The 26,126-nt window shown below is 36.1% G+C and overlaps 1 protein-coding gene across 11 annotated transcripts in view; it reads left to right on the top strand.

The window, feature by feature from the left end:
* HERC1 (HECT and RLD domain containing E3 ubiquitin protein ligase family member 1) overlaps positions 1 to 26,126 on the top strand; it is a 195,637-nt gene that overhangs the window by 43,560 nt on the left and 125,951 nt on the right. For all 11 annotated transcript variants that reach the window (XM_072613461.1, XM_072613495.1, XM_072613513.1 and 8 more), the window contains exons 7-19: positions 447 to 590; positions 3,206 to 3,333; positions 5,528 to 5,672; positions 5,771 to 5,942; positions 7,254 to 7,388; positions 7,622 to 7,787; positions 8,547 to 8,672; positions 14,267 to 14,488; positions 15,319 to 15,471; positions 15,598 to 15,730; positions 18,177 to 18,368; positions 20,224 to 20,445; positions 23,703 to 23,876. In XM_072613461.1, coding sequence (XP_072469562.1) covers positions 447 to 590; positions 3,206 to 3,333; positions 5,528 to 5,672; positions 5,771 to 5,942; positions 7,254 to 7,388; positions 7,622 to 7,787; positions 8,547 to 8,672; positions 14,267 to 14,488; positions 15,319 to 15,471; positions 15,598 to 15,730; positions 18,177 to 18,368; positions 20,224 to 20,445; positions 23,703 to 23,876 — 2,112 coding nt within the window. The remainder of the gene's footprint in view (positions 1 to 446; positions 591 to 3,205; positions 3,334 to 5,527; positions 5,673 to 5,770; positions 5,943 to 7,253; positions 7,389 to 7,621; positions 7,788 to 8,546; positions 8,673 to 14,266; positions 14,489 to 15,318; positions 15,472 to 15,597; positions 15,731 to 18,176; positions 18,369 to 20,223; positions 20,446 to 23,702; positions 23,877 to 26,126) is intronic.

The following is a 26,126-nucleotide window of genomic DNA, read 5'->3' as shown; positions in this document are numbered from 1 at the left end:
CACTTCAAGAAAATTTTACACTTCAAGTAATTTTTAGTTTCAGCCTAAAATTTTGGACAGACATAATGTGTTTGCTTGTATTTAGCAGATAATTATGTATATACATCTCGTTGGTAGTCTGAATATTTGCATTGCTATGAATTTTAAATTGCAAATGTGGAATATCAGTTTAGACATTTTTCAGGTTATCTTCAAAACAGTATAATAATAAATTGAAGACATTTCAGTAAAATTCAACCAACTGTATGTCACTTATTGTAAAAAAATATTTTTCAAAGAGGAAAGGTCATAAATATACACAGTGTACTCATGATCTCTGCATTCCATTATATTGGTTAGCTATGGTTTATAATGCCCTTTACTTCAAATTGTCATTCTTTCTGTGAAGTATTGGGTGGGGGAGAAACATGAATTTGACATTGTTTCTTTTTCCATACTCTCCTAAGGTCATGGTGACAGCAATAGCCGGAACATCCCAACATTAGTAAAGGACATTAGCAATGTTGGGGAGGTTTCCTGTGGCAGTTCACACACAATTGCTTTATCCAAAGATGGAAGGACTGTATGGTCTTTTGGAGGAGGAGACAATGGTATGTAATGAATTGCTTCATCACAAAATCAAACTACTTTGTTGAGAGATTAAACTTTTTAAAGCAATTGTTTGTATTGTGCATATCCATAGTTTGTTTTGGCATCATGAATTTAGATAGGTAAATTTAAAATATGAAGTGTGGCTACCACAAAAACGAAAATGATCAAGTCTGTTATCATCACTTACATAAGTATGTGTGTATATGTATGTGTATGTGTATATGTATGCATATAGATGTGTATGTGTATGTGTGAATACAAGTACATACATATGTATCTGTATACACACACACACATATGGTAAGTGACAAGGAGAATTTGAGGATGACGCTGAGGTGTTGTAGTCTTGGGTGATTGGGAGGATGGTGGGATCCTTGAAACTAATAGAGAAGTTGAGAAAAGAGGGAAGGGTTTTTGGGGAAAGGTAATAAATGAGTCTGGTTTGAGCTGCCTGTGAGACATCCATTTTGCTATATCCAAAAAGTACTTGATGATCCCTAACTATAGCTCAAGAGAAAGATGAGTAGATCTAGGGAATCATTTTCATTGAAAAGATAATTGAACCCGTGGGAGCTGATGAGATCACCGAGTGATGAGAGACTGTGGTGTTAAACAAGATGAGGGCTCAGGACAGAGTCTTGGGGGACATCCACAATTACTGGGCATGGATAATGAGATCAGCAAAGGAGACTGGAAGGAGTGGTCATTCAGGTAGGAGGAGAACCAAGGGAGATCAGTGTTATGAAAGCCCTGAGAAGAGAGTCCTCAGGAGGAGCAGGATATCCACAGTGTCAATGGCAGCATTGAGTTTCAGGATTGAGAAAAGGCTATTAGATTTAAACATTAGTATATCATTGGGAATTTGCACTATGAAAGCTTTCTGTTGATGTTTTTACAGACTCTAGCTATTTCCTGATTTAAAAGCAACAAAAACTGCTTTTAGAAATAGAATGCTGAGCTCTTTTATGTTATGCAAAAGGAATGAAAACATAAGAAGGACATTACATTTCTACTTAATATCCTAATATAAGTAAAATTAAAAGCATTCCTTGTAATCTTGACTTTACAAGGGATTGTAGAATGTTATACCCCTCACACACACACTTTGTCTCTCTCCCTCCCTCTCTCTCTCTGTGTCTCTCTCTCCCTCCCTCTCTCTCTCTCTGTCTCTCTCTCTTCCTCTCTCTCTCTCCTTCCCTCCCTCTCTCTCTCCCTCCTCCTCTCTCTCTCTCTCTGTCTCTCTCCCTCCCTCCCTCCCTCTCTCTCTGTCTCTCTCCCTCTCCATCTCTCTCTTTCTCTCTCCCTCTCTCTTCTTCTCTCTCTCTCTCCCTCCCTCCCTCTCTCTCCATCTCTCTCTTTCTCTCTCCCTCTCTCTTCTTCTCTCTCTCTCTCCCTCCCTCTCTCTCTTTCTCTCTTTCTCTCTGTCTCTCTCTCTCTCCCCCTCCCAGATTGCACTTAGTTACATGGATACCTTGCGTTCTTGAATTTCTCTAGTCCATCAAATTCTATAACCTTCCTTGCTAAGTAAGGAGAGTCAAATGCTTTAGTAATAATTAGTCTGTAGAGTTGATTCATCACATTTTCAGCAAACCAAGCTATGAAAAGTTGATAGTTGACTGTTTACTAGTAACAACATAAGGCATAACATAGGTTACAATCTTCAGTTTGTAACTGGGTCTTTTAAGGTAGATAAGGAAAAGAAAGAATAGAAAGAAATCAAATTCAGTTATTCATTCATGAAACATTTATTAAGTGTCTATTGTATGCCAGGCACTGTTCTAGCCTCTGGGGATACAAATACAAAAACCAAAATGGCCTCTGTTTTCATAGGATTTCATAAAGTCTTTGATACAGAGCTGGAAAAGATGTCAGAAGCTGTCTAGTTCATACCTTTTATTTTATAGATGAGGAAACTGAGACCTATAATTGTAAGGTGACTTGCCCAAGGTCATACAGATAGTAAGCATCAGAGGCTATGAGTAGGTTATGTTCTGCTTTAAGAAAACATGTATTTAGATTAAATACAAAATACATGTAAAATAGAAAGTAACTTCTGGAGGATAACAACTTTAAGAATAAGCTTCCTGTAGAAGATGGCACATAAGATAAGCCTTGAAGAAAGCCAGAGATTCCATGAGGTAGAGATACAGAGGGAGTGCATTCTAGGCTTAGAGGATGGGATATGCCAAGGAAGATGGAAATGTCATTTATAAGGAATGGCAAGTCAGTCAGTGAGCATTTATTAACTTTCTACAATGATCCAGACACTGTGAAATAAGTGCAGGGGGTACTATCCTCTGATTCCCTCCCTCTCTAACGGGGGAGACAATAAGCAGACAGTATGTATAAATCAGATATGGATAGGATAAATTGGAGATGGTCTCCTGGAGAAGATATTAAGATTAAGGAGGACTAAGAAAGAAGTCCATTTCGTTTCCAATATAGAATTTTGGAAGGAGAGAAATGTGCAGTAAGCCTGAAAAGGTAGGCTGAAACCAGATTGTGAAGAAGCTTTTAGAAAAGGTAGTAGTATTTATTACTAGTGGTGAGAGAACTTAGAGAACCAGCACAGGTAACTTAGAAGCTGATTTCTTTCAATTGTGTGTTTTTATAGGCAAACTTGGTCATGGTGATACAAATAGAGTGTACAAACCTAAAGTTATAGAAGCTTTACAAGGAATGTTTATTCGAAAAGTCTGTGCTGGCAGCCAGTCTTCACTTGCCTTGACCTCGACAGGACAGGTAGGTCAAAGAAAATGCGTATTTACATGACTAAAATAGTAGTTTCAAAGGAAGAAAATCATAAGCTCTTTCTTTCTGTCTATCTATCCTATCACCTCCGAAATTAAATTTCAGACTTTTAAAATCACAGTTGTCAGACTTTCTAATAAAATGTCTTCTCTTTTGTTTCATGTGAAAAGAGAAGATAATATTAGGAAATCTGATTCTGTTTAAGACTCTTTCTTCACCTGTATGTCTCACTTTTAAATAAAAGGCCATCATAATAAATTCTAGTATACTTTCTGTATTCTTTGTTACATTGGAATTTTGTTTAATGTTATTTTAAGCAGGTGACTCAACAGCTGACAGAAGCAAATCTTTTGATATTTTCTGCTGTTACAATGGATTAAGGTCAGGACTTGGAGTCAGGAAGACCTGAGTTCACCTTCAGTGTCATGTTAGCTGGGCAGCACAGTGAATAGAGCAGTGGGCTTGGAATCAGGAAGACTCATCTTACTAGCTGTGTAATCTGGGACTTAACCCTGTTTGCCTCAGTTTCCTCATCTGTAAAATGAGCTGGAGAAGAAAATGGCAAACCATTCACTGTCTTTGTCAAGAAAAACCCAAAAGGGGTTACAGAGAGTCAGATAAAACTGAAATGACTTAACGACAGCAAAGCTGTGTGACCCTGAACAGTCTTAGTTTCCTCATCTTTAAACTGGGGACAGTAAGAGTTAAGTAATAACTGCTTAACTCTGAGGGTTTTTGTAAGAATAAAATCAGACAGTATTGTAAAGCACTTTGTAAACCTTGAAGTGCTACGAGTGCGAGCTACCATAATTATTGTTGTTATTGTTTAGAGATATTGGAAGGCCAAAAATGAGGGGGAAATTAGCTTAGTCTTTGCTTTTGAATGGCTCTTTTTGTGGTATGTCAATTGTAAATGTCCATTTTTAGGTATAATTAATCATTTAATACTTTTATTCATTTGATCAAATATTCATCGAATGTCTGCTGTGACGAAGCGTTTCACTAGGGGAACAATTATCTAAGTAAGTTTCAGGCGATATGGAAAATATGAAACTCTGATTTCCATTCTGTTTTCCTTTTTGAATTTGATTTTACAACTCTTGGATGCTCCAGGGATTTTATTGCTTTCAAAACTTTTTTACTTTTACTCTTTTACATTGCTTCTCTGAAGCTGCTTGGTGCCCAGGGACTGGAGAAGGATCAGCTCAAGTGGCTGAAGGAACTGTCATATTAAAATCTCTTCTTTTTTAAGAGCTGGTTTTGGAGTTCTTGCTTACTCATTGGTAGATCCTTATGGAAAAGCTGGTGCTTGTATGTGTAAGTGTGTACCTTGTAAAGCCGAATTATACCTTTTCTGCCGGTCTTTGAAATAGACTAGAGTCCATAATACACTCTGATGAGTGTATTTACAAGAATGAGATCCACCTCAAATGAGTTAATTTGTGCTATGTGAAGTGAAGATGTAGGTAGACAGTCACCCCCAGTACTGCTGTCTGAAAAGATAATTTTTGTATAATGGTTGATTTAAAAGTATTCTTTGAACTTTGGATTTACTAATATGATGCTTATTCCAATACAAAGTTTGAATATAATTTTTATTGTCAGTTTGAGAATTTTGCTTTTCCGAAGTTTATCATAGCTGATATTTCCAGTGTTTAATTATAGTTATATTTTTTGTGTTCAAGATAAGTATTTCAGTGTTATGTTTCACTTAAAATTGATCTCCATCCAGCAATATCTGATTGGCAGTTTTAAAAATTCAGATATCAATCTAAGATTTTTGTATTAAAATGATGGCATATTTTAAAAGATTTGTTGGTTGCTTTTTGTAATTGTTGTATTGCCACTGTACAAATGACTTGAAATGAGTGTTCTGATAGTGTGATGCTAAATGTCAGTTTTGATCCAAATCCAGTAAAAGAGAAAACCTAAACAAGAATGAGAAAAATACTTGGTATCATTATAATGAGTTGTCTTGTATATCACGTTATACTTTGCACATAAAGTAATAAGCATTTAATTTTAACCCTTAAATTTTTTTGTAGACTTAATTCACTACTTGATGTTTATATTTTATTACCATTTCATACGATTCTAAGTGGCATTAAAATATCTTAGTATTTTAATACATATTTTTAAACTTGCAACAGAATTATTTGCTTTAAGGTTTTTATTTGCATTTTAGGTCTACGCATGGGGTTGTGGAGCTTGTCTAGGTTGTGGTTCTTCAGAAGCTACAGCTTTGAGACCAAAACTTATTGAAGAGCTGGCAGCTACAAGAATAGTTGATATTTCAATTGGAGACAGTCACTGTTTGGCCCTTTCTCATGGTAAAATAATCAACACATTTTGGTACATATAATGTTTATTGTTTGTAAAATGTTAACTCAGTATGTGTCTTTTTCCTTTGTAATTTATTTTTCTTTAGATAATGAAGTTTATGCCTGGGGTAATAATTCTATGGGACAGTGTGGTCAAGGAAATTCCACAGGTCCCATTACCAAACCAAAGAAAGTTAGCGGTTTAGATGGAGTAGCAATTCAGCAGATTTCAGCTGGAACGTCACATAGTCTGGCATGGACAGCTCTTCCCAGGGATAGGTAAATGAGTTTCCTTGTTTTGGAACACTATTGATGTTTGTTAATTAACAATTAACTAGCAAAAAAACCATATTTCTTTATATATGAAATACTTTTTCAGCATTTCTAATGGTGTTTTCATTTGTGTATATAACTTCTTGGAAGTTTTATGTAGAGTGTGGTAATTGACTCCTATGTTTTATCTATATACACAAGTTTCAGAAACAAGAAATGTTGTAGATTTTATTTTGTAAATTTAACATTCATTTATGGATTTCTGTCCTCAAAATACTGATAGAAAAAGTTACATAATATGTAATATTATGTAATAATAAAGATAAAATGAATCTGTTTAAAAACATTTATTTGGTTCTGGTGCTTTTTCTGGGTTTTTTCCAAGTACATTTGCTTTATCTGGTTTCTTGAAATAACATTGGTTACACTTTATATTAAATTATTTGCTATATGAAGAATTTTGGATTTTCTTCAAAGGTAGGAGACATTATGCCAAGATCAGCCAACAAGCAGTCAACTTTCTCAGAATAGGTCATTAAAAATCTTCTTGGCTGCCTTGAGTTCTCCCTTTTTGGAATACTCTTTGGGTTTAGTGCAACCCAGTGTGAAGTTCTTTTTCTGCCTCATTATTGTACATCAATCTTTTGTCCACCATACATTTTATAAAGATATTAAAATGCAGTACCAAGTGATTATAAAAATTATAGTTTACAATGTACCTAGTATAGTTTGAAGGCAAATGGCACTTATTTTTGACATATTAGAAGGGATTTTTATATTGTAATTTTAAAAATTATTTGTGAAATGTTGGTGTATTTAAAATTGAGCATTGAAGTAGGTTGAGTTATGAGCCATTTGTAGCAGAGTGCTTCTGTCTTGGGTCACAGTAGTACATCTTCACCTAAAGAGCTATAGGCCTTTTGCTGGTTCTTAAAAACCTTCACAGGAAAATCTGGTATCTTTACAAATTTTCACCATTTTTGCAATCAGAAAGTTGTTCCTAATATTTAATCTGAATCTCATAGAAACACAGAGCCAAAAGTGATTTGAATAGATTATCTGACCCAGCCTTGTGTTTTCAGGTGAATAAATAGCAAGGGCAGGTAGCTGCCTCTTCTCTTTTTGAAGTTCTTTTGATACGGTTTCCATTATTTACTAATCTCTTTTAATGTTTTGTCATCCCAACAGTCAAGAAAGACTCCTCTATAAATCTTCAACTTTTATAAACCAAGATATTTCAGATTTTTATCATTGTTTGGCAGTCATGTTTTTGTAATTTATATTAAAATAGATTTGGATGCTTTTTTAATCTTCCAGGCAAGTTGTTGCATGGCACCGACCTTATTGTGTGGATCTTGAAGAGAGTACTTTCTCACATCTACGTTCCTTTCTTGAGAGATATTGTGATAAAATAAACAGTGAGATTCCCCCGCTTCCTTTTCCTTCATCAAGGTACTTCACATCATATCAGTTTTAGTTTTACATCTTCTTTAATTCTGTTTTTCTAATTATACAGAAGATACACCTTAAAAACCATAACTAACAATATTGAAATTTTTTTCATTGAATTTTATAAGAATAGCAGTTAGAACTCATACCTTTAGCACAGTTTTACTAGGGAAAAAGACATTAAAAATTAGCCAGAAGGAAGCATTGAAAACTTACAGCAGTTTGTTTACCTTTAGGGAACATCACAGTTTCCTCAAATTGTGCCTGAAGTTGCTGTCCAATCATCTTGCTCTTGCCCTGGCTGGAGGAGTAGCTACTAGTATTCTTGGGAGGCAAGCTGGACCATTGCGCAACTTGCTCTTTAGGCTAATGGATTCTTCTGTCCCAGATGAAATACAAGAGGTAAGATTAGTTGCTATAAGAATACATACACCATCACAGGGAGAGGCAAAGAGAGAGAGAGAGAGGGAGGGAGAGAGGGAGGGAGAGAACTTGGAATTCAGAATTTTAAAAAAACCTGTTTATTTTTACATGTAATTGTGAAAAATAGAATATTCATACCAAAAGAACACATGCACGTACACACATTTAATAATACTTGGAGATTTCTAGAGATTCTGTATGTATGGGACTTACCCTTGCAAATTCCACTTAAGACATGCCTTCTGCTTTGCTTATGTCTGTCTTCTTTGATGCTTTGCCCCCTCCTAGAAGCCAACCTTTCTGGTGACTTTTTCCAACTTCTTCTGTAACTTTTCCTGACTTTCCATTATATTTTACTGGATTAGAATTGAATTTGGTCTTAACAAGCTTTGGGAAGGAATTGTGAATTCTTCTTCCTTACTTATGAATTATGATAGCACCATATATTTTAAGCAGAGGAGCCAATAACTTGTAGTATTTTTAACATGCCACTGTAGTTATCCTCAAAATTAGAATAAGAATTTCAGAGCTGGAAGAACCTTAGAAATCATCTCATCTGCCTCCTTCATTTTCCAGATGAGGAAGTTAAAGTCCAGAGAAGTTATCTTTTCATGATACAAAGCTGAATGTAATAGGAAAGCAGATTTAGATATCTTAAATCTTGAATTCACTATATACAGATATTCATTTAAAAAATGACAAATTGATGAGATTCTTCTTTTTTTTTTTAAATGCTAGGTGGTAATTGAAACTTTGTCAGTGGGAGCAACTATGCTATTGCCCCCTTTGAGAGAACGAATGGAATTACTGCATTCTCTTTTACCCCAAGGACCTGATCGATGGGAAAGCTTGTCTAAAGGACAGGTAAGATGTTGGCTAATGTGTAAGTTGTTCAGTGGTAGTTCGAAGAACACATTGAAAGTTTCAAGAGGAACTGATTAAAGTCAACCAATTATTTCTGTTATCAACACTATATGTAAGATTTTTGAAGAATTTTTCATCCTTTAAATTTTTTTTTGCTTTAAAACTTACTTGAAAAGCCTTTATCTTTTCTGAGTAGTTAAACTGAAAATAGTATTGTTCACTCTCTCCCCCCATTAATCTTGTAGTCAATTAAGCATTTTTAATAGTACTCAGTTATACACTAAGTGTATTTCATGTGTCTAAGTATCTTGGTGTTATCAGTAACTCTCCCATTTAACAGCATTCAGAATGAGAGTAAGACTGATATGAACATGGCGTGCTCATATTAGCCTTCAGATTAAGACATCAAATAAATGTATATCTAAAGTCACTTACTTTTCTCAGGTGTAGTATTTTTTAAAATTCCTACCACTTTTTGTTTTGTATTTCTTCCGTCCTCAACAAAAGTTCTTTTGGGTTTTGTGGCATGGATCAATTCTTTAGTTCTTTGTATTTCTGCCATGCTGGAAAGGCTTCAAGTATGGTCCCTAGACACTGGCTGTCTGAATCAGAGAGAGACTCTTCAGCAGTAGACTGGCCATTGGAGGATGAAGTTTTTGACCGTGGCAACCTGTGGAACAGAGTAAAATACAATATGACCCTCATCTGTTGTGGCACCCTTTTGCCTTTTTAGGAGGAAAAAGGGGACAGTATTTACTAAGAATCATGCAGTTTTTAGATCATCTACCTATAGCAATTTAACTCTTTGGTATTCAGATCCTTTATGTTGACCAAGAGGCAGTATACTTTTAAGGAAACGACTCTTAAGATTATTGACATGCTTTATCATTATTGTTATTTTTATTAAAATTTTTATTTTCAGTACCAAGTTTTCTCTCTCTTTTTACTCCCTCCTTTGTCCATTGAGAAGGGAAGCAATACAACAACCATCAGAACATATATGAAGTCATTCAGAATGTGTTTTCACATTATCTGTGCTCTGAAAAAAAAAGAAACCGAAGGAAAATGCCCTTCCCTCTGCACTGAGCTCATCTCTTCTCTCCTGGAAGTTGGATAGCATTTTTCATTATCAGTCTCCTGGAATTGTGGTTGGAGTATCTTTATAAAGTTGCTCTTACTGCATCAATTGTTTTCCTGGTTTTGCTCCCTTCACTTTGCGTCAGGCCATGTCAGTTTTCTCGGGTTTCTCTCAAAGCGCCCCCTTCATCATTTCTTAAGGCACAATAGTATTCCATCACTTTCCTAGACCATAGCTTGTTCAGCCATTCCCCAACTGATAAGCTTCCCCTCAGTTTCCAGTTCTTTGCCATCACAGAAAGAGATGCTGTAAATATTTTTGTATATATGGGTCCTTTTTTTTGTTGATCTCTTTGGGGTATAGCCCTAATAGTGGCCTTTCTAGATCAGTGGGTATGCAGTTTTATAGTCCTTTGGAAATAGTATCCACTTGTTCTCCAGAATGATTGTAGCAGTTCACAGCTCCACCGGCAGTGCATTTGTATCCTATTTACCACATCCCCTCCAACTTTTGTCATTTTTCTTTTGAGAATTGATGTTCTTAAAACATTTTTTAAAACTCAATTTTATTTTATTTTCAGTTTCAGATTTTCCCCTTCTCACCTCTCTACTTTCACCCCCTCCTTTGAGAAAGCAAAAAAAGAAAACTTATTACAAATATGTATAGAGAAGTAAAAAATTCTACCACTAGCCCCCATCTGTATACATATATATGTGTGTATATCTCCATATGTCTATACACCTCAGCCTGTACTTCTGCACTCTGATTTCATTGTGTCTTTGGAGTTAGATAGTGTTATTCATTATGAGTCCTCTGGAAAATTCTACCACTAGCCCCCATCTGTATACATATATATGTGTGTATATCTCCATATGTCTATACACCTCAGCCTGTACTTCTGCACTCTGATTTCATTGTGTCTTTGGAGTTAGATAGTGTTATTCATTATGAGTCCTCTGGAATCATGGTTGGTCATTATGGTGCTAAGAGTTCCAAAGTCTTGTCTTTAAAATGTTGTGGTTGTATAAATGCTCTTGATTCCTCTCACTTTATTTTGCAGTAGTTCATACAAGTGTAGCTCAAATGTTGCACTAATATCCTGTAATAATAAGAGACGTGTTCATAATAAAAGGAACACCCTCTAGTACGTGGGGTGGCCATTATTAGAGAGAAAAACAGACAAGATGCGAAGGTATGAATGGCGACAGTGCAGTCTGTACTGTATTGGAGGAAGAACCCTCGTCGTGTGGTTATAGGTCCATTGGAACATTTTACTTGTCATGGACCTTAAAAAAAGGGAACATAAGTATTTTTATCATGTTGGAGAACCTACTTTATCTTTGATCATTAATTTTTTAGTTTAATAGGAAAGAGTTCTCTTTATTAAGCTAAAGACTCTAATAGATATAGTTCCAATTTGATGAAATTTTAGAGGGGAAGCTTTTGGTTTTGTGTTCCTGTACCCTAGGAGAATAAAGAAGAACTGTTTCCTCTTAAAAAGAGACACCAATTAAGAGGGTTTTAAAATGTTTCAGATGAGAGGTGATGAGAGCCTCAACTAGGATACAGGCTGTGTCTTTGAGAAGGTGTGAGAGATGATGTGTAATTGATAAAAATAAACAAAAATTGGTAAGATTTAATTGGTTAGAAATAAAAGTTAAAAGAGAGTCACAAATGACTCTGAGGTTCTGAACATGGATGATTAGAAGGGTAGTGGTGCAACAGAAATAGGGAAGTTTGGAGGAGTGATAATTTTGGGAGAATATATGAGTTCTGTTTTGGATATGGGTTTGAAATGTCTGTGGGATATCTAAATGATGTCCAGAACGCAGTTGGTCGTCATCTGGGAGTGGAGGAATTTAGGAAAACGCATATGGCTAGATGTATCGATTTGGAAGTCATCAGCATAGAAATAATAGTTGAACCCATGAGATAACACAAGGAAAGTGTGATACAGAGAAAGAAACTGAGGGTGTAGCCTTGGAGTGGAATACACTCTTAATGGGTGGGATAAGGAAGGTTTGGTTATAGAAACAGAAGGAAAACCAAGAAAGAACAGTATCCCAGAAGTCAAGTGAGATAACAATACCAGGAGAAAATGGTCCAGTGATCTATCAATTAACCTGATTGGTAATTTTGGAGAGAGAAATTTCATGTAAGTAGTGGGGTCAGAAGCCAGATTGCAAGGTATTGAAAAGGAGTGGAAGGTGAGAAAATAGAACAGGTAGGTCATTTTTTTTTCATATGTGTTTGGTTCTGAAAGACATGAAGAGATTTAGAATGTCCAGCAGATTTCCCTCTCTGTTATCCCCATTCTTTCACTTATCTGCTTCTCTCTTTACCTACTAGCTGAGATAATAATCACAAGGCACTTAGTTTAAGTTTCCTTCCCCTAATTGCCTGATTCCCTACTGCTTACAAACATATCTATATTTCCCCATCTTCCAGAAACCCTTACTTGTTTGTTCCATTCATCCCTTCTTCCCATATCTCTCTTCCTTTCTGGGCGTAAACTACTTTGGGAGCCTTTCTGCAATAAGCAAAGATGTTTTTTTCTTTTCTCTCACTCTCAAGACTCTTTACAGTCTGGTGTCCTCATCATTCAATCAAAATTTCCCTCTCTGAAATTGCTAGGGCTGTCTTAATTGCCAAATCTAATGGCCCTTTTTTCAATTCTTATCCTTGTTGACTTCTCTCTAGCTTTTGACATGGTCAGTCAACTGCTTCTCTTTGATGCTCTTTTCTTTCTAGGTTTTCATGGCTTCTGGCTCTCCTCTTACCTATTTGACCATTGCTTGGTTTCCTTTCTTGGTTTTGCATCCACATAACTGTGGGTACCCCGTAGACCTCTGTCTTGGGCCCCTCTTCTCCCTCTATAATATTTCACTTGGTGATCTCATGACCTTCAAAGGATTCAATTACCATCTTTGTGTTGATGATTTTCAAATCTAATTAGCCATCTTTAACTTTTCTGCTGACTTCCAGCTTTGCATCTTCAACTTTGTACTGGACATCTCCAGCTGGATATCTTAAACTCAGCAGGTGCAAAACTGAATTTAATATCTTTCCTCAAAATCTTCCCCTGTTCCAACTTCCCTGTTAGTCTTGAAGGCTACTGCCATCTTCCCAGTCACCTAGGGTTACAACCTAGATATCATTTTTGATTTCCTCATTCTCACCCGCTGACAAGGTATGTCAATTTTACTATCTCTCACAATGCCCTCTTCTTTTCCTTAATACTGCCGCTGGTGCAGGGTCTCTTAATTCCCCACTGAACTTTTAACAATATCCTGGCAGTTGTTCTCCTTGCCACAATTCTTTTCCCACTCCAGTCCATCTTCTACTCATTTATCAAAGTGATTTTTGTGAAGCATAGGGCTCCCTTACTCAGTAAACTCCAGTGACTCTCTCTTACCTCCAGGATCAGACATAAAATTCTGTTTGGCATTCACGGAAGTCCTTAAAGTCCTTCATAACTTGTGCTCTTCCCTCCCTTTCCATACCATCTTCTTACATCTTCTCCCCCAACTCTTCTGTCCAGTAACACTAGCCTTCTTGCTTTTCCTCAAACAAGACACTCTCACTCTGGGCATTTTTACTGCCTCTCCCTCATGCTTACAGTTCTCTCCTTCTTCATCTCTACCTCTTGACTTCCTTAATTCCAGTGCCATCCCTCTTGTTGATTATTTTCAATTTATTTTGATCATAATTTGCTTATACATCATTGTCCCTTGTCTCCTTCATTGTACTTGAAAGGAGGGACTGTCTTTTGCCTTTCTTTGTATCCCCAGCATTTAACACAGATTGGCACATAGCTGCTTATTGTTTATTCACTGACTTGGGGGAGCAATTACAAAGTCAAGTGAAGGATTTTTTTTAAGTATGAGGAAGATTTGAGAATGTTTGTAGGTGTTAGGGAAGGGGTCAGTAGAAGTGGAGAAATTGAAGATGAAGTAGAAAGAATGATGAAGGTGGGAATTCTCTGAGGAGATGAGGAGGATCACAGTTTTGAGAGCACAAGTGGAAAGGTTAGCTTTGGAAAGAAGATGATCTCCTCATTAGAGACTAGGGAAAGTAGGAGAGATGGAGGGTAATAAAGAGAGGCTTTGAGCCTCTGTGCATCACAGAAGAATATAAGGTTTCCCATCCAGCAGTAAAGGCCTCCCTGAGATATTAGGTATGAAATTGGAGTGAACCCAGTATACATAACTGCCTGATTTTCCTTCAGGGAGTATTCGGCAACAAAGAAGGCAAATAGTGGGAACAACTGAGAGCAGAAGTTTGAAAAAGCATGACTGATAGAGGCAAGGAATTGAAGGGCAGCTAAGTGATGTAGGGTCAAGCCTGTGAAGAAGAAGAAAGGAGGAATCTAGACATAGCCCGGAAAACTTCATTGAAAGTACTATGTTTTTTGTGTAGTTTCTACGTTGACTATTTTAGTTCCCTTTTTAGTATGATTAACAAATGTTGTTCCTATTTCATTGATTTAACTTTTTTTTATTCCATTTTTCCTTAGAGAATGCAGTTGGATATAATTTTGACAAGTTTACAAGATCATACCCATGTAGCCTCCCTACTTGGTTATAGTTCACCTTCTGATTCTACTGATGTTTCTTCCATATGTATCTCCTATGGAAACCTGTCAGATCAACCGTATAGCTCTCAGAGTTGTCATCCAGATACTCATTTAGCTGAAATTTTAATGAAGACCTTACTAAGAAATTTAGGATTTTATACAGTAAGTTGTTTTCAGTTTGCTTACTATAAAATAATACCATTTTTTGTCTTTTTGGCAAAGATATTTTAACCTGTGGATTTTTTCCTTCAGATTTTTCGAAATATTAAAACAAATAAAATCTCATATAGTGAAAAGGAATGGGTACAGCTAATGAGCGTGGAAGATTTATTCTTAAGACTTTACATATTGCTTTCACTTCCGCCCTACCCCCAACAATATTCCTGGTAGTAGAGATGTTACTGTTAAACTAGATCACATTTGCCATAATCCAAGTAGAGATCAACTCACATTTTTCTGTTTTTTTTACACAAAATATTATGAGTTGCAAAATTCTTGATTAAATCTAGGCATTTTGTGTGTACAATATTTCTCTGATCTCTTTTTCTGGTAACCCTGTAAAAAAAGTGATAAAATTGTTTTGATATGACTTATTCTTACTGAACCTTTTTCAAATCATTTAAATAATACATTCTAGAATTTGTTTAGATATTAATGACAAAATCACTGTTTTTTTTCCTCCCCTATTTTAAACTGGTATTTTAGCCAGTTTCCATTTAGGGGTAACTGTCATTTTTCAGTGAGTTAAAAAAAACAGATGACCAACAACATTTCATTGATCATACATTTGAATCCTTTCAGTGTTTTCTGATCGTTTCAACTCCATTGTTTATAATTCATGTCATTCTTTTATTATTGTACTTAGTCTGTCTACCCACAACTTCCCTTGCTCAGCCACTTTTCATACGTACAAGCCTTTTTAAAACTGACTTTATTAATGGCTTTTGTTAATTTAATTAATTTTCACACGCAGCTTTATTTGTGTCTTTCAGGATCAAGCATTTGGAGAACTAGAAAAAAATAGTGATAAATTTTTACTTGGGACATCATCATCTGAGAATAGCCAACCTGCTCATCTTCATGAATTGCTTTGTTCGCTGCAGAAGCAACTGCTAGCATATTGCCACATCAACAGTGTTAGCGAGGTATTTGAGAAGATTGTGACAAATAAGTGTTCTCAGGACTTCAGTATTTGCAGTTTTGAGAGCTATATTTTTGTGACTTAGATCTTTCAGAATCATGGTAATTCAAGCAACTTTTCTTCTTTATAGAATTCAAGCAGTGTGGCATTGCTTCACAAGCATCTTCAACTCTTATTACCTCATGCCACAGATATCTATTCACGTTCTGCAACTTTGCTGAAAGAAAGCCCTTGGAATGGCAGTGTTGGTGAAAAACTCAGAGGTTTGTGCTAATTGAATTTCAGGTTTAATGTATTTAAATCGAGTCTTCTTCCTGTTCTTGAACCTTTTGATGAAATTCTTTGCTGGTTTCTTTACTAATATGGTAAGTTTTGTAGAGAAGCATAAATACTTTAGTGGTAGTAGCTTGACCTCTGAAAAGTCTTTAAAATGATGATCAACATGTTGGACAGGCTTAGTTTTAAGTTGAAGTCAGGGTATATACAATCATTGATATTAATTTTAAATAGCACAACCCAAGATTTTTGTGTTCAGTTTGAAATGGTGTTGTTTTCCAAAGTAATTAGGTAAATTCTTTTTTTTTAAAAATTTGTATTGCTAGCATGAAATCTTGAAGCAGAATTCTTTTAAAACTAGTTGAAAATAACCTTCTTTGAATATTGGTCAAAAGTAGCCTATCAAGGTACTTTTGTATACCTGTAATTTAAAAATCAAAAGTAGTTAGTGAATTCTCCATGTTATCTACATTGGCACCTTCTGATAACTCCTATTTTTCCTTTTTTTAAGAATATTTTCCTTTTTGTCTTCAAAATTTAGCTCTTGAGAGTCTCCCATCCCTCTTGAGCTGACTTTCCTTGTAGATTGTTAATCTGTAGAAGCTGTTTGTTTTTTCTTGGCTTTCCCAACGAGGGTGCATGTCAGAACTGTGGTTTTCTTTTCTTTTTATCACAAACTCTAGGACTGGAATGATCATTTTGCCTCAAGGTTCCCACCATCTTTTTCACTTTAGCAATTAGTTCTCCCCACTTAAGAGAATATGAATTGTCTAGAATTTATACTTGTTGGTTTCTCTGTGTTTTTTTGTTCCCTTTTTTGGAAGGATGAGTTAATCATTAAGACAAATCAAGACAAATCAAGAAGCTGCTGGCTTCTCTGCTTTTGACAGAGAAAGAGATTTTGAACAGATGTCTGGATGATTTGAAGTGTCCTGTCTCCACTATGTCATACCTTTGTGACAGTCTTGTGATCTGTTGCCTCAACATTTTTCATCTGTTTCTTTTTTCTGTTCAGGTGATCTGGATACTCTGAAAAAAAAAATTAGTTTTTTCCTCTTTCCATTGATTTTTATTCAGATAGTCTCCACATCTTTCCCTCTGTGTTTGCTGAATTTCCCTGAATCAGTATGCTCTCTGAATATACAATGCTACCCCTCCTTTTACGTATCGTGTTTCTTTTGAATGAGATACATCCATTTAGAGCCATGTTATAGTCACAGATTTCATCCCTCTGTTAAAATCTCTAGATTTCTTGCTTGGTTAAGCTTTAGGCATTGGGCTTTAGACATTCAAAGCTATAGGATTTTCTGTTAGCTTCTTTTATGAATTTTTGTCACTTGGAATTTCTGGGTATTTCAGATGCTGTTCTTCCTTCAACTTACTCTTAATGCTTGGTGGATGTACACCAGCAGTTTTTACCCCCCATGATTTTTAGACTAAAGCCCTTTTGCTTAGATTTTAGAAACACCTGGCAGAATCATTCTTGTTAGTCTTTCTGAAGGTGTACTTTATCCCTGGCCAGAGTTCTCTCACCCTTATATTTTAAGATGGTATCTGGATTCTCTCATTCTCAGATACTGTCTTTTTTACCAGCGCTTCACTTCCCAAATGCTTATTTTAAAAATAACCCTTGCTTTAAGTAGGCAGCAGTGAAGAAAATCCAACTTGTGCCCTTGGGAGCTTTATTTTTTGTTTAAAACTTCATAGTCTTTGTGACACTTTTTAAGTTCTTTCTGGCGGTTTTATTTGTGCCCACCTGAATCACGAAGAGTAAGTAGTAGTCCTATTCTTTGATGAATTTTGGGAGGTTCTCTATAATTTCTTGACTGTATGCCCAAGACAGACAGCAGGCTTCTAATAGTTGCCAATTTTCCTTTTTCTTGGTCCCTTCTGAATGATTTCTCACCTTACAACTCTGTGCTTGTACTATGTCATTCCTTGGAGGATAGGCAGTTGCTTCTTTCTTAGAGCATCTAGCTGTCTCTCCTCTTCAGCAATAGCCTCATCCCTTTTTTTAGCTCTAAGTGTTAGCACTGACCTTTTTTCCATCCCTTTTCTTCTACTCCTTAACTTCCTGACTAGTAGAAGCTTTACTTTTTTCCCTTCTATGTCAGATCATTTTTCCAAGTGAAGCCCTGATTCCGTTTCCTTTAAGAACACTTCATTGCCCCTAGTAGCTTGGGGTATGGAAAGGTGTTCCATGAATCCTTTTACCTTCTCTTCATGGAGGGAAAACAGCTTATGCTTGAAATAGAGATGGCAGTCACTTGGCTGCGGTAGGAATGTGAAGAGTGCACACGTAGAGCCATCTCACCAAGACAACGCGTTGGGTTTAGATGAACTGAGGATCTGACCGAAGTATGGCATGTCTTATGTTGTTTCCTAAATGAAGTTCAAATCATTGCTAATTTTGCTTTGTTTTCCCCTTTATAGATGTCATTTATGTATCTGCTGCTGGTAGTATGCTGTGCCAGATTGTTAATTCTTTACTGCTACTGCCAGTGTCAGTGGCACGGCCTCTGCTGAGTTATCTGCTAGACCTCTTGCCACCTCTTGATTGCCTTAATAGACTGTTGCCAGCTGCTGCTCTTTTAGAAGACCAAGAGTTGCAGTGGCCTCTTCATGGTAAGCAGAACTACTTCATTATCATCATCCCAGTCATGACATGGGAAAAGGTCAAGTAACATTAGTAGATTGAAAGTTGTTGCTTTTAAGTCTTTGTTTTGTGGGAGCCTGCAGACTGCGGTAGGTAGCCTGGAGCACACGTAATTTGTTCCAGTGAAGATGTGTAAGGAAAACAGCTACTGTATACATGATTTTACAATGCTTTCATCTTTCAAACAAGCTGAAATAATTTTTATAATTTGTTTATTCAGCAGTGAAGGATGCATGAAACTAGATACAGAGATAGAAATTAGATATGTAGAGGGTAGGGTTCAGAAGTTTACTTTTGACTAATTTGTGATAATATTATTTTAATGCGAGGTACTATCAGAATTCATTTTTATTTACTTACAATGGAAATGTTTATTGGAATCCATAAAAATAATTGGAGTTGAAAATATTCACGTTAGAAGTACATAAATATGCTTCTTTTAAGATACTATAAATTACCAAAATATTATTAAATTATTGAAAAGAATAATTCAAGTGAAAATGTAGTATAGTCCTATGGAAAGAGCACTTGACTAAGACAGAAGTTAAATTCTTGTCCTGAACCTGATATTAATGAATTGTGTGATCTTTGGCAAGTTACTTTTTCTCTTGAGCGCCTTTGTTTCCTTATCTTTAAAATGAAGGATTTGGACTAGATGATATCTAAGAGGTTTTATTTTTCTTAAATTCTCTGTATCTTTTTGAATAATGATGAAATATAAAATGTTAGATCCATAAATCCTTAAAATGCTGGTTGTGATGTGAGCTGCTCTTTGTTCTCTCAGACTTCTTAAAAAGTGCATGTTTCACAGGTAACACCAACTATACCAGTGTGAGACAGGTGGAGACTCTAGCACAGGTTCACTCTTGATCTAGACAGACAGGAAGACAGGAACAGAATCATAATGGGTTAAATAAGCTTACTTCAATTTAGTCTTCTGGTAACGGGAGCACCAACTCCTACAACTTTCCTACAACTCTTCTCGTGATGTGGAGGGGAGGCAACTGCTATGTCTTGATGGCGTCAGTTGAGACAGGCACAGCATTCCAGTTGTGCACTCCCTGAAATCCCCCTGAGCCTCACTGGTGGCCAAGCCTTGATACGGGCCAATCAAGGAGACACTTGCCTTCCTCTGTGCATAACCCAAATCCGTCCTTACTGACTGATGCCCACTTGACTTATCAGGCAACAGCAAAGAAGGCATCTTGCCAGCACTGAACTCACAGGTTAACTCCAGCAGTATCATTCATCACATTACGTCATCTCCGTGTCTCCCTGCACAGCTGCAGTAGGAATTGTTTGTAGCCAGGGTCCTGGAAAATATTATCTAGGATCCTTGAAACTCCCCTAAAAAGGATAACAAAGCCCTCCTTCCAGCACCTTTCTGAACTTACTAACATTAACTGTTTCTTTAAGATTGGCAGTAAATGCCACGGTAATGAACAAGTGGGTGATGATAATAATAAGAATAAATTGTAATTTTTTTAAAAAAATGACTTCCTTTAAACCTGATAAAATTAAATTTAGAAAATAAAGTCTAGAAAATTCATTTGAAAAACTTGGTCGTATAGCATTTTTGATCATTGTATTAAAATTAGATGTAAAAAGGAAAACTTAGTGGTATTGTGTAGCTTTTCACGAATGCTTTTAGACTGTGATATAGTGTGACAAAATAATTTTTGTGATATTGTCTAACAGTTTTCTTGAAAGTGTATTGTAGTATGATAAAATATTAAACTGCTTGGTTTACTGCAATTTCAACATACTTTTATGCTTCTGGGCACATAAGATAAAAGAGTGTTCACTGATGATTTTCTCCCCTAGGAGGGCCAGAACTGATCGACCCAGCTGGAGTGCCACTTCCTCAGCCTGCTCAGTCTTGGGTTTGGCTTGTAGATCTGGAGAGAACTATTGCCCTTCTCATTGGGCGGTGTCTTGGAGGCATGTTGCAAGGCTCTCCTGGGTCTCCTGAGGAGCAAGATACAGCGTACTGGTTGAAAACACCACTGTTCAGTGACGGTGTTGAAATGGATATTCCTCAGTTAGGTAAACTGCCCCTGTAAAATTTATAACAGTATCTGGGTTGCTACGTTTTGGTTGGGTTTTCCTCATCATGTGACATCTTAATTGGAGTACTAATGGAGATTTATCCAAGAACAGTAAAGGTTCTGAGACCTTAACTTTGTCTTCATGAAGACAGATGGAATAATGTGATAGAGTGAAAAGAAAACTCACTTTGAAATTAGGTATTCAGGTAGCTCTTGCTTTATGTAAAATTTGACTTGACATAAAGAATTCTAAAAGAAATCTGCATTCCCGAAAAATGTTATGTTAATTTTACTATACAGTACTGTGTCTTCTCTTACTACTCCTGTCTCTTGGCTTGGTCTTCTATGATTTCCCACTCCCCCCAAAAAAACCTAACCTCCCCAACCCTAAAAATAACCCCTCTCAGTAAAAGCAGAAGAACATGCATGAAAAGACTACTGGTGCCATATTGGGGGCTTGGCTTGAGACCTCCAATACCAAAAGAGGAGACCTTTGTCCTGTTCCACCCGCTTGCCCCGTGTGTCTGTCCGTTGAGTATTTTTTCTTCTCAGTTCTGGCCAGGCCCCTAAGTGACTGGTCTTGGCCTCAGCTTATTCCTTCTTTTGCTTCTCTATCTCCCTTTAAATTGTGTGCCAGCCACCTCCTCCTAGGGTATGAGGCTACCTTCCTGTTCCTCCCTCCCTTCCCCATGTCTGGGGCAAAGTCACATTATGTAAAGATCACTTTACATACAGGTCTATAGACCAGTCCACTTAACTAAAGTGAGAATTGTCTGTTACTTGGACTCTGTAGCTAAGTAGCCTAGAGCAACTTACATATACTCTTTACCTTAAGTATTTTTATCTGTAACTTATATATGATTATACTCAATTACCGTCTTATTTTACAGTCTTAATTTGTGGTTCAAATCAGTTAAACTTACTCTGATACCGTCCCTTATTGTGACTGCCTTCCCATCAGTGCTTTCTTCAGTGAGTCAGAAAGCATTTATTTAGCACTTTCTGTGTTTCAGACATTGTGCTAAATACTGGGGTTACCAAGAAAGCTAAAAACAGTCCCTGGCGTTGGAGAACTCATAGCTAATGAAAAAAACAAGATGAAAATAATTAGGAAAAGTAATCAGTAAAAAATGTACAAGAGATGAAATTTCAGAGGGAAGTCACTAGCAGCTGGGACTGAAAAAGGCCTCCTTCAGAAGATAGGAATTGAGCTAAGACTTGAAATAATACAGGAAAACTAAGAGGTGGGAGTGAGGAGAAGAGAGCATTCCAGGTATGGGAAACAGGTGCTACAAAAATGCAGAGACGGGAGACAGAATGTTTATTGTATACAGGAACAAAGTAAAGTCAGTCAGCACGGCTGGATCATGGAGTGCATGGAGTGTTGTAAAGTGTAAGAAGACTGGAAAGGTAGAAAGGTACTGAGTTAGAGCTTTCAGTGATACATAGAGGAGTTTATATTTGATCTTAGGGGTAATAGGGCACCATTCAAATTTATTGAGTATGGGAATGCCATGGTCAAATATACTTTTTAGAAAAATCACATTTTCGGCTGTGTAGGGGATGGATTGGAATAGGAAGAAACTTGAGGCAGGTAGACCATTTAGAAGGATATTACATTGCATTAGGCAAGAGGTAAAGAGGCCTGAAGTAAGGTGGTGGCTGTATGAGTGGAGAGGAGCAGGTATATATATATATATGAGAGATACTGTGAAGGTAGACATGACAGGATTTGGCAGTCTGTGAGCGGGGAGTGAGAGTGAGGCTTCTAGGGTGACAAGTAGGTGGAAAACCTGAGTGATTGGGAGGATGGTGGTACTCTGGATGGGAATAGGAATAGGATGAAAAGATAATAGAAATAGGAAAGTTCAAAAGAAGTGAAGGATTAGAAAATGGGGCAGAGGGGAAGATAATGAGTTCTGTTTTGGACATTATTGAATCTGAGATGCCCACAAGATATACATTTTTTAAAAATACTCAAATTACAGTTAGTGATGTGAGACTGACATTTAGGAGAGAGACTAGGGATGAATATATAGGTAGAGGATTCCTCTACGTAGAGGTAGTGGTTGGATCCATAAGAGCTGATGAGACGACTAAGTGTGGAGTATAAAGGAAAAGAGAAGAACGTTCCACATATCGTTGGTGGTTCATCCATACTCATTGGATGTAACAAGTTTTGAAGAAACTTCGAAAGAACTATTGGACAGGTAGCAAGAGAACCAAAGAAGAGCAGTGCCTTGAAAACCTAGAGAGGAGAGTATCCAGGAAAGGATAAAATTATTCTCAAGATTGCTTCTAGCTTTAACATTCTGTAATTCTTTGCTCCAAAACCTACCAAAAAAACACAAAACAAAACAAAAAATCAGACATGATTAGAATCAGAAAGAGAAACTACGAACAACTCCAAAACAGAATTAAAGAAAAATTTTGCTTTGAAAAAGTGAGGAAATTTTATTGTTTTCTGAATGAAAAGGTTATGCAGATGCCATGGTAAGCCAAGAGACCCCTTCCTATTGACTGATGAATATGAGTACTGCTAAAATGATATTCCTGAATCAAAAAAAAAAAAGGAAAGCCCTTTGAAATGAAATTAAACATAACTGCTAGAAATGCTTGTGTGCTTTCTCCATTTTCTCTGATGGATTTGGCCTTTCACTAGCATTCAAAATAATTTCAGACAAAGCCTTTGCTTTCAGTTGTTATTGTTTTCTACTTTGTAAAATTGGTGTTGCTGTCAGAAAAGATGCCATTTGTTTCTTTAAAGCGTTGTTTGAAGTGGTTGGTACACTGAAGTAAAATCATTATTTGGTGTGGTTTTTCTTTTTGGCGTTGCTGTTTAGTAGTTCACTTACTTTACGGGCGAACCTGGGAGTAGAACGCCCATTTATGCATTATTTGAAAGAGAAGTTGCCTTCTCCATTCCCAGCAGTCCATTTACAAACTGATTTTTGGAATGTAGTCTACTTATGGATAGGGTTTTGCCTGTGCCTCATAAAAAGACATGATCTTTTAATTATGGATTATCATTTATCATTATTGAATTACCCTTTCATGATGAAATTCAATTAAATCTAAAAAAGGAAGAGGCATCTCATTTAGTCTGTGTATCATACTTATCCTCAGCCGTGCTTAAGAACTCTGCCTGATTTCATTTGTTGAAATTACCTATATTGATGAAAATGTTGGTATAGTTTTGTTTGTAGCATAAAAAAAAAACTGAGAAATTTTAAATGGTGACAAATTTGTTTTTAGACAAATGCATGAGTTGCCTGTTAGAAGTGGCACTTTCTGGAAATGAAGAACAGAAGCCATTTGATTACAAATTACGACCTGAAATTGCTGTCTTCGTTGATTTAGCGTTGGGTTGTACAAAAGAGCCTGCTCGTAGTCTTTGGATCAGTATGCAAGATTATGCTATTAGTAAAGGTAAGATGGAGAAAATAAATGTAATAAATTCTGTGTAGTCATGGTAGTGGATAGTATTGACTATCATGTGTACCTAGTAGAGTGGTGTAATTAGCATTTGTTTTCAGCACAAAAATTGTAATACCACATTAATTTCTCAAGAAAGTGACTTCTAACTTGTTCTGCTTTTGTTGGGAGATGTGTTACTACTTGAGGTAAATTCAGTATACACTGGTTGAGAATTACATAAATATAAATTGGTAGGTCATTATTTACTTTACAACGGTTTCTGTTTTTCAAATTGATCATGATAAGATTCTTTTAAACATCAGCTTGTTTCTCACTGGACATTTGGTGCAGTGTAAAACAGCATTGGAATAGACATATTAGAATATATATGGAATATGGAATAGATCACTGGATTCTGGTCTTGGCTTTGATCTTAATTAGTTGTATAAACTTGAGCTGTACATTGTATTCTGTTATGGGTTCAATTTCTTTAAGTGTAAAGTAGAAAAAAAAATCTCACAGGATATAAAGACCAACCACATGAGGTAATGTATGTGAAAGGTGTTTGTAAAGAATACTGCTATGCATTTTCAAATTTTTTTTTCAAAATAATTTTATACACAATTTTTCTAAGCATATGCCTACTGTTAGAGCTTCTTCACAGCATCCCTTTCTTCTGTGACACTTTAGTTTCCCTATTTTCTTTCTAAAGAATGATCTCTGGATTGAACAGGGTCATATTTCCACAGTTGACATTCTCCCCATCATTCTCCCTTACCCTACCTTTTGTTTTCCTCTGTTCCTTTGCAGTTTCTTCTTTCTGCCACAAAAAAATGAATACAGATCATATTCAGAGGTTTTCACCTACTGCGCTCCATTGTTTTGGTGTGTAGTGGCAAAATGAAATGTAAATGATTCAGAGCAGATGGTGCCTTTGTAAGTGTCGCCCTATTCATTGATTGAGTCATTCATTCAGCAAATATCTTTTGAATGCCTACTATTGCAGGTAGAGGCAATGGAAAAGGAAAAACTAGTTAAGAATTTGTCCATTCCTATGTGTTCCCCATTTTTTATGGATCCTGAAAGGGATTTTAGACACTTTACTAATATTATGTTTGTTTTGTATTTAAGTCTTCTTCTATAATCTCATTTTGTTAGGATCTTACACTTGTCATATTTTTTAAAGAGCTATTTTAAATGTTAGATGAACCCAAAGCTTGTCACATAACCCTGTTTGCTGAATAGTTTTATACATTGTAACAAATGTTGTACCTTATCATTGGGAAGCATTCTGTAGTATTTGGTTTGAAATGTAAATTTTAGAAAGAATCCAGTGTTTTCTAAAAAAATCCTTTTTGGATAATAATCCCTGCCAATTATAAAACTTAAAAAAATGAAATACCTCAGTTTTGGTGTTTCATTCAGTTTTATTGTTAATTAAACAGGGGTGCCTTTCAAAGGACCCAACTGTGTTTCAATCATGATAATTTTAAATAATGCAGACAGCCTCTTACTACAGTATGCACTAATGATTTGTTGTGAGAATTGGTTGACAAAATCAATAGCTAGATCTCTACTAAGGATGTTTGTTGACCACAGGATCAAATTAAAATCAGTCATGTTTAAGTTTTATGAAATGTTTAAAGTATAAAAATATTGAACTGTTTTAAAAATGTATTTGGTTTTTTTGTGCTAATTTTATTGGGTATGGGCATTGTGGATGGAGAGCCTTAACTCCTTGATATGCTACATAATTTTATGAGTCAGTGATGAAAAATATTGAATCACCTGGTGGCCAGACTTGTGGTTATAAGCTTTTCGGAGCTAGCTAACTGGTCTTTGGATGATGATCTGTTGCTGGACCAATATTCAAAGCCTTTACCAGTGTGAACAGGACCTGTGGAAGCTTATATTCCTTTGGTGCACAGCCTTTTGACACCCTGCGACTAACTTTGAATGTCATTATTGGGCATAAGAATAGCACTTGAGTGGACAATTTAAAATGTGGCCTTTTTAAATAAAATGGTGGCCTTTAAGCTTTTCTTTTTTAAAATAATTTTTTTCTTTTAAAAATAATGAATTGTATTATAGTTGAAGAGTAGTGTTATAAACAATATGTTGGAGTATTTCACCAAATAAATGACATAAAAGTTCCTAATGTGAATAAAGACAAGTAAAAAAATTGGGGCTTGTTTCATTTTGTTCATCTGGTTTTGTTCAAAGTCATCTAAAAGCATGCTGTAATGGCTATATACATTATAG

The sequence above is a fragment of the Notamacropus eugenii genome, chromosome 1 (genome assembly GCF_028372415.1).
Source record: "Notamacropus eugenii isolate mMacEug1 chromosome 1, mMacEug1.pri_v2, whole genome shotgun sequence".
NCBI lineage: Eukaryota > Metazoa > Chordata > Mammalia > Diprotodontia > Macropodidae > Notamacropus > Notamacropus eugenii.
Note: the sequence above shows the minus strand (reverse complement) of the source record. Positions and strands in the feature narration are given on the sequence as shown.